General features: G+C 40.8%; 1 protein-coding gene across 1 annotated transcript in view; it reads right to left on the reverse strand.

Annotated features, from left to right (window-relative positions):
* Positions 1-15,921, reverse strand: part of rsrc2 (arginine/serine-rich coiled-coil 2) — a 33,194-nt gene continuing 17,273 nt past the window's right edge. Inside the window, exons 9-11 of the mRNA XM_041202710.1 lie at positions 13,532-13,755; positions 3,825-3,914; positions 1-760 (exon numbers count right to left, since the gene is read on the reverse strand). Coding sequence (XP_041058644.1) covers positions 578-760; positions 3,825-3,914; positions 13,532-13,755 — 497 coding nt within the window. The 3' untranslated portion in view covers positions 1-577. The remainder of the gene's footprint in view (positions 761-3,824; positions 3,915-13,531; positions 13,756-15,921) is intronic.

Below are 15,921 nucleotides of genomic sequence, written 5' to 3' on the forward strand. Positions count from 1 at the left end.
TTGAAAATCATCCATTTATTGTCCAGAAAGCTTGATAATGAACAGTGCACTATAAAGCGCTTTTCAGCACTGGAATAAGTACTTACATACAAACTAAATCCTAATTTACAACTACACATTCATCATTTGCATTTCAAAAGATGAAAATAACTGTACAAGTTTTAGTACAAAAGCAATCACATAATACAGCAACATGAAGTATTACAACAAAATATGAATGACATTGGGCTGTTTGAATCCAGTCTGCGTACATCACTTCAAACACATAAAAAGAAAAAAAGATATGATAGAACTTCCTTTTCCTAGTTGCAAAACATTGCCATCAACTCTTTCTTCAATGAAGTCCCAATGTTTAGGAAGAGTAACTATCACAGTATGATTGTTGATACACCCAGTTATCTTTACAATCAAAACCTCTTTAATAAATTATTTTGCATTGCAACAACCATGCAAGCTAGATTGCTAGCTTTTTCAGTAAATGGGAAAGTGAAAGTCAAGATGAAGCTTTAAATCTCCAACATGGACGAAGACGATATAAAAAAAATAACGTGCTTAAGCACAAGTACAATGTTTGTTCTTAAATTGCGTCCATTCCTCTCATTGAAGAGGAGAAACCCAGGCCCATGCCTCTTTGTGTGTGCGTTTGTGATCGTGCCATCTCATACTGAGCATCCAAGTTCCTGAATACTTCTTCTTGTTGCTTTAGAGTTTTGAAACTTTCATCAGGATTTGGTATTGGGGTTCCTATCTCTTCCTCATCCTGCAAAATAAAATAATTACAATAAAATAACACATCCAGATAATTCAGGCCTCTCAATGTGCTTCGACGGTCACAAGTTGTGTAACACAAGGCAGACTTACCTTCAGGTCGTTACAACATTTTTCAGCTGATGACACTGTGGGCCACAGACCTTTACATGGGCATTTTTTTATATTGGTTCACAATAACTTAGGAAGGAAGGATAGGCCACACAGCCCATCAAGCCTGCTCTGTCATTCGCTAAGACTGTAGCTGACCTACCTCAACTGCACTTTCCCATCCTATCTACATATTCCTAGATCTCCTTGGTGTCCAAAAATTTATTGGTCTTGTTCCTGAATAAAATTAACAACTGAGCATGCAGTCCTCCAATGGTTTACAGTATGCCCACTTAGGACATGTTCAACTATTACTTCTTTCTCATTCTTCAATATCTAGCTGACTAGGTGAAAAGCCAGTTGTGATAAGCTGTATAAAATGCCAACTATTACTGCAAACTGCAGAACACTGCAACATTTAGAAGAGGATCACAGTTGGTTTCTTTCAAATAGTTTAAAATATATTACTCAAGGAAATTTAAAATTATAGGAACTAGCTGTAGAATCTGCATTCCCATTCCATCGAACTTGCAGAAATTGGTCTCAAGGATTCAGACAACAGCTTTAGCCATCCACTGCCAGGTCTGGCTTTGAAGTGGAGTAGTTCATTGCCAATTAATCGCAGTCATTCAGGATGATCCTTGATTGAAGGAATACAAAAATTGTATGTTTTGGCTCTTCAATAAAGTATAAATGTGAATTTTAAGAGACTTTCCTTCTACAGGTGAGTTTTCCATTTGAACACCAGGATCCCATATTAAGTGTTGTACAATGGATGGAAGAGACAGGAAGCTGCATCGCCTTGAACAACAACTTAAAGGTCTCTAGGCATTTCGCTGGAGCATTATGAAACAAAATATGACACTGAGATGCATTAGGAGATAAGATGATCAAAAGCTTAGTCAAAGATGTAAGTTTTAAGCAGTGTCTTAAAAGGAGGAAAGCGAGGTAGAGAGGCATAAGGAAGGAATTCCAGAGTTTACGGCTTAGGCAACTGATTGCCCAGCCATCAATGTGAAGCGATTTAAAGTCAGGGATGCTCAAGAGGCCAGGATTAGATGAGTGTAGGCATCACGAAGGGCTGTAGGAAATTTATAGAGATAGGGAAGGACGAGGACATGTGAGGGATTTGAAAACAAGATATGAGAATTGTAAAATTAAGATGTTGATTGACCAGGAGCTAACACAGGCTAGAGAGCACAGGGGTGGTAGCTGAACACGGCATGGTGCAAGACATGGGCAGCAGAATTTTAGGGAGAGTAGAATTTTGGTGACCAGCCAGGAATGCATTGGAACAGTCAAGCCCAGAGGTAACAAAGGCACAAATGTGGTTTCGGCAACAAATGAGCTGAGACAGGGCTGAAGTTGAGCAACAATACAGAGGTGGAAATGGGCGATCTTAGTAATGTTGCAAATATGTGCTTGGAAGCTCATCTTGGGGTCAAATATGATACCAAAGGTTGCGAACAGATTCTACAGCTAGTTCGCATAATTTTAAATTCCCTCAAGTAATATATTTTAAACTATTTAAAAGAAACCAACTGTGATCCTCTTGAGTGTTGCACTATTCTGTCATTTGCAGTAACAGTTGGCATTATCGTCTTAAGAGTTTTGCGAGGAAGAATAATGGCTTTGGTACCTAGGGAACAGAGTTTGGAGCAGCTCCAAAAACAAAGGTTTCTTCCTGATATTTAATTGGAGAATATTATTGCTCATTCAGTCCTGGAAGTTGAATAAGCAATCTGATGATTTAGCAACATGGAGTCGTCGAGAGAGGTCATGGCAAGGTACAACTGGGTGTTGTCAGCACACATGTGAAAACTAATGCTGTACTTTTACTGTTCAAATGATGACCCCAAGGGGCAGCATGTATTTGAGAAATAGGATGGGGTCAAGCATAGATCCTTGGGAGAGGTAATCGTGGAGGAGCAGGAAGAGAAGCCACTGTAAATGATACTCTGGATACATTGAGGATGGAACTAAGTGAGAACCACCCCACCCGGATGTATAACAGCGAAGAGGCATTGGAGAAGGATGGTGTAGTCAACCATGTCAAAAGTGACAGATGGGTCAAGAAGGATGAGGAGGGATGGTTTCCCTTCGTGAAGGTCAAGAAGGATGAGGAGAGATGGTTTCCCTTTGTGAGGTACATAGGATGTAACTTATGACATTGATAAGAGCCATTTCAGTACAGTGGCAGGGGTGGAGACCTGTTCCAGAAAGATGAATAGATATGGAAGGTGGCAACGGACTCGAGGACTTTGAAATACAATTTAACTAAGAGGTAAATCCAATCCCTTTTTGCCCAAGTTGTAGAATTTCTTCCCACAGCCACTTGGTTCAAGTGATAGTTACCATAAGTGGCTGCAATGTTCAAATAAAAACAAAAACAGAATTACCTGGAAAAACTCAGCAGGTCTGGCAGCATCGGCGGAGAAGAAAAGAGTTGACGTTTCGAGTCCTCATGACCCTTCGACAGAACTTGAGTTCGAGTCCAAGAAAGAGTTGAAATATAAGCTGGTTTAAGGTGTGTGTGTGGGGGGGCGGAGAGAGAGAGAGAGAGAGAGAGTCCTCTCTCTCTCTCTCCGCCCCCCCACACACACACCTTAAACCAGCTTATATTTCAACTCTTTCTTGGACTCGAACTCAAGTTCTGTCGAAGGGTCATGAGGACTCGAAACGTCAACTCTTTTCTTCTCCGCCGATGCTGCCAGACCTGCTGAGTTTTTCCAGGTAATTCTGTTTTTGTTTTGGATTTCCAGCATCTGCAGTTTTTTTGTTTCTATCAATGTTCAAATAACTTTAACTCAAAAACCATCCACTGTAGCAGATATATATTATTTCATTCTAACAGCATTAATGTTTTCCAGGAATCAATTTGCTATTTTATTTTGTTCTCATCAGTGACATTTTTAAAAATTCACAAAAAAAAAAGTTCTACTGTTACTGTTCTTAACACAACTCACCTTGATGCCCATTAATTTTCGGAATTTAACATTTTGGTCCTTGTTACCAAAATTTAGCTTTTCCCATAATTCTGCAGTCTGTGACTTATCCTTGAATAGAACAGAAAAGATATGTGAAAATCCACTACAGGTACATAAAACTGACTTGGAGAAAGATAAACACAAGTCAACAATTTAAAATCTTACAGAAAGAAAGACTAAGAAGGATAGGTCATTAGATTGAAAAATAGTAAAATTAAATAGATAACTAGATCATCTTGGTGCTGTTTACAATTAATTTGTGGTCAGGAGTGTTGCTCTTGAGGTTTACCATGATACTGTCACAGCCTAAAACAAACTGCAGTTTGCTTTGTGCTGTAATACAGCAAATCTGCTGGTGCAATTTATCACAACTGACACAAGGTCAAACTAATTTACACTTTCATATAGATTCTTGATATTTGTAATACTATTCATCTGCCACCATATAATACTTTTAGCAAAAAAAACTTTGCTCTCCCTGTCTTAACACCATTTCCTAGTTTTTTTTTACATTAGAATTATTTTGTTTGATTTCTCATAAGAGATTTGCATTATCTGGTTAACATAAAAGTAATTTATTTAATAGAATATTTGTTCTGCATCCCAAAACCTTCCTGTAGAACCAGTGATATTCACAGAACATGAAGGGACTATTCAGAGCCTACTGTGTCTGTGCTAGTTAAGTTTAACACTAACCTTAATTGTTGAGTTATCTACTCATATCTTTGCATCATTCTCCATTTCAAATATTTATCCAACTTTCCCTTAAAAACAAAGGGAGGCAGAACATTCCATATTCTCTATGTAAATGAACTTCTCCTAAGCCCTCTCTCTACTCTTGATCATTTTAAATTGCTAATTTTGAAATGTGCCAGAGAATTGGATTTGTTTATACATGGGCATAATTTCAGAGTTTGCAGGTAACACAGAACTTAGAAATGTAAGCCATCAGTGAGGAGGACAGTGACAAACTGGCCAAATGACCAGACATAAGGCAGGTACGATTAAATGCAGAGAAACATGAAGTACCTCATTTTGACAGGAACACCGAGGAGAGGTAATATAAACTAACTGGAATGCATGTGAATAAATCTTTAAAGATGGCAGCACAGTTTAAAAAGCATAGGCTTTATAAACAGAGCATGAAGCAAGCTAAACATTTATAAATCACTGGATCACATTTCCGGACACCACACTTGTCAACCACGTGGCCGTGGGTCTGGAATCACATGTAGGCCAGACAAGGACAGCAGATTTCCTTCCCTAAAGGGGATTAGTGAACCAGTTGGGTTTTTAACAACTATCAACATCTTCAGACTTTTAATTCCAGATTTTTATTGAATTCAAATTTCACCCCCTGCCATGGTGGGATTTGAATCCGGGTCCCCAAAGCATTATACTCGGTATCTGGAATACCAGTCCAGTGACAATACCTCTATGCCAGTGCCTCCCTCCTTGTGGGACTTTAATTACATGAAGACTGAAGAAGCAGGTGTTGCTGTTCCTAGAGCAGAAAAGGTTAACAGGAGATTTCAAAGTGTTCAAAATCATGAAGATTTTTGATAGAGTAAATAGGAATAAACTTTCCAGGGGCAGAAAGGTTGGCAACTGGAAGACAATTTTAAGGTGACTGGGAAAAGAACCCAATGTGACATGAGAATTTTATTTTAAAAATTGTAGTCAAATGTAATATCCTGGAATTCACTGCCTGGAAGAGAGTCAGAAACCAATTCAGTAACATTTAAAAGGAAATTTTTATAAATACTCAAAGGGAAAAATTTTGCAGGGATATGGGGAAGGGGCTGGGGAATGGGATTAAATGGATGGCTCTTTCAAAGAGTCTGTTCAGACTCAATGGGCGAAATCACCACCTTCTGTGCTGTGTCATCTTATAATTTTTATAACCCCTCATCACTGACTCCCAACCAAAAGAAAATCTTTCTCTATTCATGATCAAAACTTCATAATTCTAAAAACCTCTTTTTACTCTCCTCTTGGTCTCTCGCTCTGCTAGAAATAGTCTAATATCTTAACTCGTAACGTCAATTTCCCATCCCTCATATCATTCCAGTGAGTCTATGGCTATAATAGCCTACTTTAGAGCATCCAAAACTGCATATGGATTCCAGCTAAAATTTGATCAATCTTTTAGATATTTAAAGTGTTACCCAGTGTCAAAATTGAACCTGTATTGTAAATGTAGGTCGTTTTCATATTCTAATACAACCGAATTCATTGGGAGTTCCACCTAAAATGATGTGCCAACCTGACTGTACTCACCATGAACAGTACCCAAAAGTAAACCATTGTTGATTAATTGATGGGTTAAGGTTGCTTGAACTGCACCTGAGCCCTGAATAAAAGAATTTAAAAAAAAAAAACGATGGGTACCTTTATAGAGCGCCAAATAGCACCTGGTATGGAACTCCTCCCATCCCAGATGAGAAACAACATATACCTAGAGCTGAATTCTCCCACAAAAGAATTCTGCTACCATAACCCGATATCACAGCAACCTGAACATGAATTAGGCATATGCCCCTCTCCCCTAATGAGTAGAATTATGGCATCTTGTCCAGTAATTGACCATTCTCTTTACACCTCTGCCTTAAATCTCCTACTTCCCCATCAACTATCCTTGTGCTTCTCACTTCTCCATCTTTCTTTCATGGTCCAATTATCTCTCCACCCTCCAACCCTACTTAACTTGAACAGTACACTTTGTTTTAACTCCCCATTAGGTCAACAAGTGTTTTGTATGAATTTAGATTTACTGCTTTAACTCTTGGACTCTGTGCCTCATTTATAAAACCCACTGGCTCTTTCAAAGAATTTCATAGCTGAACCTCACAATGTCTCATTTCTTCTTTTTTTCACCCCAAATTATTACCTTATACTTATTCCACATCTGCCACCTGCCTGTCCATTTTGCTGCCAGGTCTATTATCTTTCTTAAATTACTTAGATCCCTGTTTCATGATCAAACTTTCTACCTGATGTTAGCAAATTTTGAGATTGTCTTCACTACACCCAAGTCCAAGTCTTCTACTTTTGCCAAGAATAAATGTGAAATAAACACACACCCATTGGTTATAGCACTTCCAACCCTTCTCCAGTCCAAGTAACAATAAATTATCCTCAGTTTCTTTTCTGTCAACCAACTTCCTACCTATGCTGCTACACTTTCTCCTAAACTATGTCCCTGAATTCTAACAAGCCACTTGTGGGGCATCTTATCAAACAACTTCAGAAAAGCTATTACACATCCATGTTGCATTCTTTTTAGCTAGTCAACTGATAAATTCTTCAAAAGAACACTTAAATGCAGTGCCTTTAACAAAGCAGTGTCAGTTGCCCTTGATTAACTTTTCACAAAGGAAGATACAAAACCTTCCTAGGAATACTAAAGAACTAAGGGACTAGTGAGAATGAGGAACTGAAAGAAATTAGTATTAGTGAAAAAAACTGGAGAAATTAATGGGACAGAAGTTGATTAATCCCCTCGACCTGATGATCTACATCCCAGTGTTGAAAGATGTGGTGCTAGAGATAGTGGATGTGTTGGTGGTCAACTTCCAAAATTCTATAGGTTCTGAACGGTTCCTGCAGGTTGGAAGGAGCAAATATAACCCCACTATTTAAGAAGGGAGGGAGAGAGAAAACAGGGAACTACAAAACCTGTTAGCCTGACATCAGTAATTGGGAAATGCGAGAGTTTATTATAAAGAATATAATCAAATAATGGTAGAACTGGGCAGAGTCAACATGGATTTATGAAAGGGAAATCAAGTTTGACAAAACTGATTAGAGTGATTGAGGAGACTGGGTTTACATTCTCTAGAGTTTAGAAGAATGAGAGGTGATCTCACTGAAGCATACAAAATTCTTACAGGGCTCGACAGGAAGGATGCAGAAAATAAAAACAAAGTGCTGGAAAAACTCAGCAGGTCTGGCCGCATCTGTGGAGAGGGAAACAGAGCTAACATTTCGAATCCAATATGACTCTTGTTTCTCTCTCCACAGATGCTGCAAGATCTGCTGAGATTTTCCAGCACTTTGTTTCTCTTTCAGATTCCTGGCATCTGAAATCTGTTTTTATTTTAGATGCAGAAAGAATCTTTTCCCTTGATGAGGGCTCCAGAACCAGGAGAGACACTAGAAAAAGAGGTAGGCCATTTAGGACTGAGATGAGGAGGAATTTCTTCACTCAGAGGGTAGTGAATCTTTGGAATTCTCTACTCCAGAGGGCTGTCTTTGAGCATAATTAAGACAGAGATTGATAGATTTCTAGATGTTAAAGATATCAAGGGATATGGGGATAGTGCGGGAAATGGCGTTGAAGTAAAAATCAACCATAATCTAGCTGAATGGCAGAGCAGGCTTGAGGGACCGAATGGCCTATTCCTGCCCCTATTTCTTATGTTTATATGTTTTTCCTCCTTACTTCCGACTGTAAAAGTTGCATTTCATGCTCACGCTTTCATTAGTGCAGCACCATATTTCAGTATATTACATAGTAGCATTTTCCAGTTCCGGTGAAAAGATCTTAGGTCTGAAATGTAACAGTGTTTTTGCTGATACTCAGTTTTTCCAGCATTTTGTTTATACTTCAAATGTACTTTTTTTCTCAACTTTTCTAACTAATTGTCACTGTACTCTGCATTATAAAAATACATTACATCATGGATCAACTCTTTCTCAGAGACAGAATTTTTATTTGTGGCTATTAAAAGAAGCAAACCAAGCACTATACTTTACTTCTGGAGGAATAGAATTAAAAAGTAGGGAAGTTATGCTGAACCTGCATCATAACTTGGTTAGGCTAAAGGTAATAATAATGTGCAGTTCAGGTGTAGGACATGGAGGTATTGGAGATGGTACAAAGATGATTTTCAGGGTAATATCAGAAATGGGTGGGTATACATATCGGGAAAGGATTGGCAGATTGAGTCTCTTTTGTTTTGAAAAATGAAGGCTGAGGGGTGACTTAATAGAGGTCTTTAAAACTACGAAAGGTTTTGATAGAATGGATATGGAGAGAATATTTCCTCTTGTGGGGAAGAGCATAACTAGAGGTCACTAAAATAAGATAGTCAATAAGAAATCTAATACGGAATTCAGAAGAAATTTCCTCACCCAAAGAGCATTAAGAATACAGAACTTGTTACCACAGGGAGTAGTTGAAGCAAGTCATATAGATGCATTTAAAGGGAAGCTAGACATGATCTCATTGAATGGCGGAGCAGACTCAATCGGCCGAATGGCCTACTTCTGCTCCTACATCTTATGGTCTTATAGACAAGCATTTGAGGGAGAAGAGAATAGATGGTTACAATGGTAGATTAATGAGAGAAAAGGTGGGAGGAGACTCAAGTGGAGCATAAAAGCATGAACATCAACATGGACTGGTTGGGCTGAATGGCCCGTTTCTGTGCCTTATATACTATCTAATCCTATGTAACTAACTTTAGTGACCTATATGTGTAGTGGTCAAATCACGATTTCTGGAAAAAATTGCGTGGAGCATTCATTCTTTTCCACTTGAATTTTCCTGGTTCTCAGTAATGTTAAAATTGCATAATAGTTGCTGGGGAGGCGATGGTGTAGTGGCATTGTCACTGGACTGGATTAGTAATCCAGAGACCCAGGGTAGTGCTCTGGGGACCCAGGTTCAAATCCCACCATGGCAGATGGTGGAATTTGAATTAAAAGTCTAATGATGACCATGAAACCATAGTCGATTGTTGTAAAAACCCATCTGGTTCACTAATATCCTTTAAGGAAGGAAATCTGCTGTCCTTACCTGGTCTGGTCTACAGTAATGAAGATTAACTCTTAAATGCCCTCTGAAATGGCCTTACGAGCCACACAGTTGTATCAAACCACTACAAAGTCTCAAAAAAGGAATGAAACCACCCGGTATCAACAGCCAACTCACCCTGTCGACCCTTAGTCCTCCTTACTAACATCTGTGGGCTAGTGTCAAAATTGGGAGAGCTGTCTGACAGACTAGTCAAGCAACAGCCTGACACAGTCATCCTCATGGAACCATATCTTACAGATAATGTCCCAGGCACCACCATCACCACTCCTGGGTATGTCCTGTCTACTGGCAGGAGAGGCCCAGCAGAGACGGTGGCGCAATGGTATGCAGGCGGGAGGTAGTTGCCCTGGGAGTACTCAAACATCGACTCCGGACCCCATGAAGTCTCATGGCATCAGATCAAACATGGGCAAGGAAACCTCCTGCTGATTACCAAATACTGCCTCAATCGATGAATCAGTGCTCCTCCATGTTGAACACCTTTTGGAGGAGGCACTGAGGGTGGCAAGGGCGCAGAACATACTCTGGGTGAGGGACTTCAATGTCCATCACCAAGATTGGCTTGGTAGCACCACTACTGACCAAGCTGGCGAAGTCCTAAAGGATATAGCTGCTAGACTGGGTCTGCGGATTGTGGTGAGGGAATCAACAAGACAGATAAACATACCTCACCAATCTGCCTGCATCTGTCCATGACAGTATTGGTAGGAGTGACCACTGCACAATTGTGGAGACTAAGTGCCGTCTTCACATTGAGAATATCTTCCATCATGTTGTGTGGCATAGAGAATACCTTCCATCATGTTGTGTGGCATACCCTCCATCGTGTTGTGTGACACTACCATCATGCTAAATGGGATAGATTTTGAACAGATCTAGCAAATAAAGACAGGGCATCCAGGAGACGATGTGGGCCATCAGCAGCAACAGAATTGTACTTGAACACAATGTGTAACCTCATGGCCCGACATATACCCCACTCTACCCATTACCATCAAGCCAGGGGATCAAACCTGGTTCAATGAAGAGCGTACAAGGGCATGCCAGGAGCAGCACCAGGCATACCTAAACATGAAGTGTCAAGCTGGTGAAGCTACAACACAGGACTATCTGCATGCCAAACAGCACAAGCAACAAGTAATAGACAGGAGAGGGAGTTCCACAACCAATGGATCAGACCTAAGTTCTGCAATCCTGCCACATCCAGTCGCAAATGGTGGCAGGCAATTAAACAATACATTGGAGGCGGCGGCTCCACAAATATCCCCATCCTCAATGATGGGGGCAGTCAGCACAACGGCGCAAAAGATAAGGCTGAAGCATTTGCTACAATCTTCGGCCAGAAGTGCCAAGTGGATGATACATCTCGGCCTCCGCAGGAGGTCCCAGCATCACAGATGCCAGTCTTCAGCCAATTCAATTCACTCCATGTGATATCAAGAAATGGCTGAAAGCACTGGATACCGCAAAGGCTATGGGCTCTGGCAATAGTACTGAAGACGTGCTCCAGAACTTGCCCTGCCCCTACCCAAGCTGTTCCAATACAGCTACAACACTGGTATATAAATGCAATGTGGAAAATTGCCCAGGTATGTCCCATACACAAAAAGCAGCACAAGTCCAACCCAGCCAATTACAACACCCAGTCCATTCTTGATCATCACTGAAGTAATGGTAGGGGTTATCAACAGTGCTATCAAGCAGCACTTGCTTAGCAATAAATTACTCACTGATGCCCAGTCTGGGTTCCATCAGGGCCACTAGCTCCTCACCCCATTACAGTCTTGGTTCAAACATGGACAGAAGAGCTGAACTCCCGAGGCGAGGTGAGAGTGACTGCCCTTGACATCGAAGCTGCATTTGACCGAGTGTGGCACCATGGAGCCATAACAAAACTGGAATCAATGGGAATCAGGGGCAATACTCTTCACTAGTTGGAGTCATACCTAGCACAAAAGAAGATGGTTGTGGTTGTTGAAGGTCAGATATCTCAGTTCCAGGACATCACTGCAGGAGTTCCTCAGAGTCGTGTCCAAGACCCAACCATCTTCAGCTGCTTCATCAATGACCTTCCTTCCATCACAAGGTCAGAAGTGGGGATGTTCGCTGATGATTGTCCAACGTCCAGCACCATTTGCGACTTCTCAGACACTGAAGCAGCCCATGTTCAAATGAGGCAAGACCTGGATAATATCCAGGCTTGGGCTGATGTGGCAAGTAATATTAGTGCCACACAAGTGTCAGATAACGACCATCTCCAACAAGAGAGAATCTAACATTGCCCCCTGACGTTCAATGGCATGACCATCAACATCCTTGGGGTTACCATTGATCAGAAACTGAACTGGACTAGCCATATAAATACTGTGGCTACAAGAGCAGTCAGAGACTAGGACTCCTGCAACATGAGTAACTCACCTCCTGACTCCCCCAAAGCCTGTCCACCATCTTCAAGGCACAAGTCAGGAGTGTGATGGAATACCACCCCTCCACTTGCCTTGATGAGTGCAGTTCCCACACTCAAGAAGCCTGACACCATCCTGGACAAAGAAGCCCGCTTGATTGGCACCACATCCACAAACATTCACACCCCCACCACTGATGCAAAGTAGCAGCAGTGTGTACCATCTACAAGATGCACTGCAGGAATTCAACAAGGCTCCTTGGACACACCTTCCAAACCCACGACCACCACCATCTAGAAGGACAAGGGCAGCAGATAGATGGGAACATCACCACCTGGAAGTTCCCCTCCAAGTCACTCACTATCCTGACTTGGAAAAATATTGTCATTCTTTCACTGTTGCTGGGTCAAAATCCTGGAACTCCCTCCCTACAGCACTGTGGGTGTACCTACACCACAAGGACTGCAGCGGTTCAAGACAGCAGCTCACCACCATCTTCTCAAGGGCAACTAGGGATGGGCAGTAAATGCTGGTCCAGCTGGCGAAGCCCACATCCCGTGAATGAATTTTAAAAAAAACTTATAACCTTCATCAAATTTTTCTCCAGCTATTTTTCTAAATCTCAACTTGCTGATACACTAAGCCCCTACTGTTCCCAAAACATTTATTTGAACACAGTAACCATCCCATGTGTACAGCAGTTAAATTTAAATCCTTTCACCACTATCTGTAGAATCAGTGACCTTGTTAAATATATTGTTTATATTGTCAGTGCAATTTAGGAAGTGAATGTTTCTGTTTTTTTAATTGAATCTTCTCTTCACCGATTTAAATATATTTCTTAGCTCCTGCATCCTCTTCTCATAGCTGGAATTAGCCACCTGAGTTATTATTTAATCAACTATTATGTGTTGTTTACAGTCTCACTTGATTTGGTGACACTTGCAAGCTTGGAGTTTCTTTTGCTTCCAGTCCTAAGACATTGATCTTCCCCACTTAACAGATATATGATGCAAGAGAATCAAATTTAAAACTAAAACCTGTTTTGAACAGAATTTGTATTTTGTGTAGCAACAGTAAATTTCCTGATTCAGGATTAAGTTAATCACAGAAGGAAAACATTTTGCATTGCTTTGTGATTCCAGAGATTAAGAAACAAATCAAAATTCTTCCAGATTTACAGAACAAAAATAATATAAGGAGGGGCAAATCTTCTCAGAGCCAGTAGAAATGGTAATAGCAGATTCCTGGGAATAAGGAAGCAATCCATCAAGCTAGGTGAATGATGAAATTAAGCACAATGGTTGTGAGATTGGGTAGAGAATGGAAAATCTGAAAAAAGAGTGCGTGCGTAAAAATGAACTAATATTTGTATTAAAATCTTGTATAACACAGACAAAGCCATACAGCATCAGTGCATCACTGATATACCTAGTAGAACTTATATTCAAACTCACCCCTTCCTTCTTGTTCTGCCAGAGAAGTTTACGTTTCTTCTCTTGTTCTGCAAACTTCATTGGGTTGACGGCAGTTGGGTTGTAGTAACTAGGCACAGCTATACCAGTTTCAGCCAGTGCCTTGGCTTGGAGTGCTGCCATTTGTGCAGCCATTGCAATCTGCGGTGTAACTTGAGTACCAGATGCCAGGAGAGCAGCAACATTGAGAACTGATCCACTACTGACTGTTAAGAACATAAGAAATATATATATGTTTGTTCAGACAAATTCAACTCTGAATAGCTCAAATACCTGCAGATATCAAGTAGAATTAACTGAATATGGTTAAGAGGGGAAGGCAGAGTGACTGCTCCTGATATCAAGGCAGCATTTGACAACTGTGTGTCACCGATCTGATCAAACTAAAGCCAATTTAACTGAGGAGTTAAACTCTCCATTGGCTGGAGTCATACCTGATCTAAGAGATAATGAAGGTTGCTGGAAACTAATCTTAAGTCCCAGACTATTGCTGAAAGGGTTTCTCAGAACAGACGAGGTGACCACTTTGCAGAACACCTTCGCTCAGTCCGCAAGCATGACCCTTCCTGTTGCTTGCTATTTCAACAGACCATCTTACTCTCAGGCCCACATGTCCATCCTTGGCCTGCTGCAATGTTCCAGTGAAGCCCAATGCAAACTGGAGGAACAGCACCTCATCTTTCAATTAGGCACATAACAGCCTTCCGGACTTTTGAGTTCAACAACTTCAGACTACGAACTCTCCTCCATCTTTACCTCTTCTTTAATCCAATTTGTTATTATTTTTATTTATTTATTTAGTCATTCATTTTAAAAACCTTTTCCCCCCCAACACCCCCCCTCCCCCCACGACAGAGGGCCATCTGTCACTTGCTTCTATTCTGTGCTTTCACAGATATTAACACATTCTGCTATCTTATCTTTATGCCACTATCAGCACATTCTTTAGTCTTTAATATGACCATTAACACTCCCTTTGTCTTGTGTCCATGACATCTTTTGCCAATCTCTCATGAGTTCAAACCTATCCCAGACCTTCTATTTTGCTCCACCTCCTCTTAAACGGTATAAAATCCATCACATTTCTACTTTTCTTTAGCTCTGAAGCAGTTTTACGGACTTGAAATGTTAGCTCTGTTTCTATCTCCACAGATGCTGCCAGACCTGCTGAGTTTTTCCAGCATTTTCTGTTTTTATTTTTCTCAAAAGTGTCCTACACCACATCTTCAGCTGTTTCATCACTGATCCTCCCCCATCACAAGATTAGAAGTGATGTTTGCTGATGATTTCAGAAATGTTCAGCTCCATTCATAATTCCTCACATAATGAAGCAATCCATCACAACCTAGACCATATCCCGGCTTGGACTGATGACATTCACACTAGACGAGTGGCAATTATCATCTCGAACCAGAGATAGCCTGACCATCTCCCCTGAGTCAGTGGCATTGTCACCAACGGATTCTCCATCATCAACATCTAAAGCGTGAGATCACTACTTCTTAGTAACTGAACTCACCCAGCCATACAAATGTCTTGTTAAATAGAGCACACCAGAGACTGGGTCATCTCCTAACTCCTCTAAGTCTCTCTACCAGCTACAAGGAACATATCAGGTGTGTGATGGATTACTTTCCCACTTGCTTGAATTGGTGAAGCTGCAACAACACTCAATGCTTGACACCATCCAGGATAGGTCAGTCAATTTGACTGATACCTCATCCAATAATCTAATCATCCACTCCATCATGCTGCAGCTACAGCATACATTATCTACAGGATACACTGCAGCACCATGTCACGGTTTCCTTGACAACAGCAAACAAACGGGTCACCTCTGTTAAGTACAAGGGTGGCAGGTACATGGGAACACTAACACCTCCAAATCACACACCATCCTGACATGGACATGTATTTCTGCTCCTTCAGTGCTTGAGTCAAAATCCTGGAATTCCTATACAGTAGTTTGGGAACACTTTCACCAGACGGATACCGTGATCATCAACTCGGCATTGGCAGCAAGTGCCATCAATACCCACATCCTGAGAATGAATTTAGAAAGGGAGCACAGGGATTTAAATGCTCATGTGCAGACAACGAAAAGCTTGTGAACAGGCACAAAAAGACTAATGGAATGTTGGCCTTTAATTCAAGGAAGTTGGAATGCAAAAGTAAAGCAGTGATGCTTCAGTTGTACTTGTACTGACCCCATCTGGATTACTGAATTCAGTTTTAGGCACCAAATTGCAGGAAAGATATACTGACCTTAGAAGAGGGTAAAGGGCATATACAATGACTTATACTGGGATTTAAAGGGTTGACTTACCAGGAAGGTAGGTTGCATTAATTGGTTTGTATTTTAAATTTAAAAA

This window comes from Carcharodon carcharias, chromosome 13 (assembly GCF_017639515.1).
Source record: "Carcharodon carcharias isolate sCarCar2 chromosome 13, sCarCar2.pri, whole genome shotgun sequence".
Classification (NCBI taxonomy): Eukaryota; Metazoa; Chordata; class Chondrichthyes; order Lamniformes; family Lamnidae; genus Carcharodon; species Carcharodon carcharias.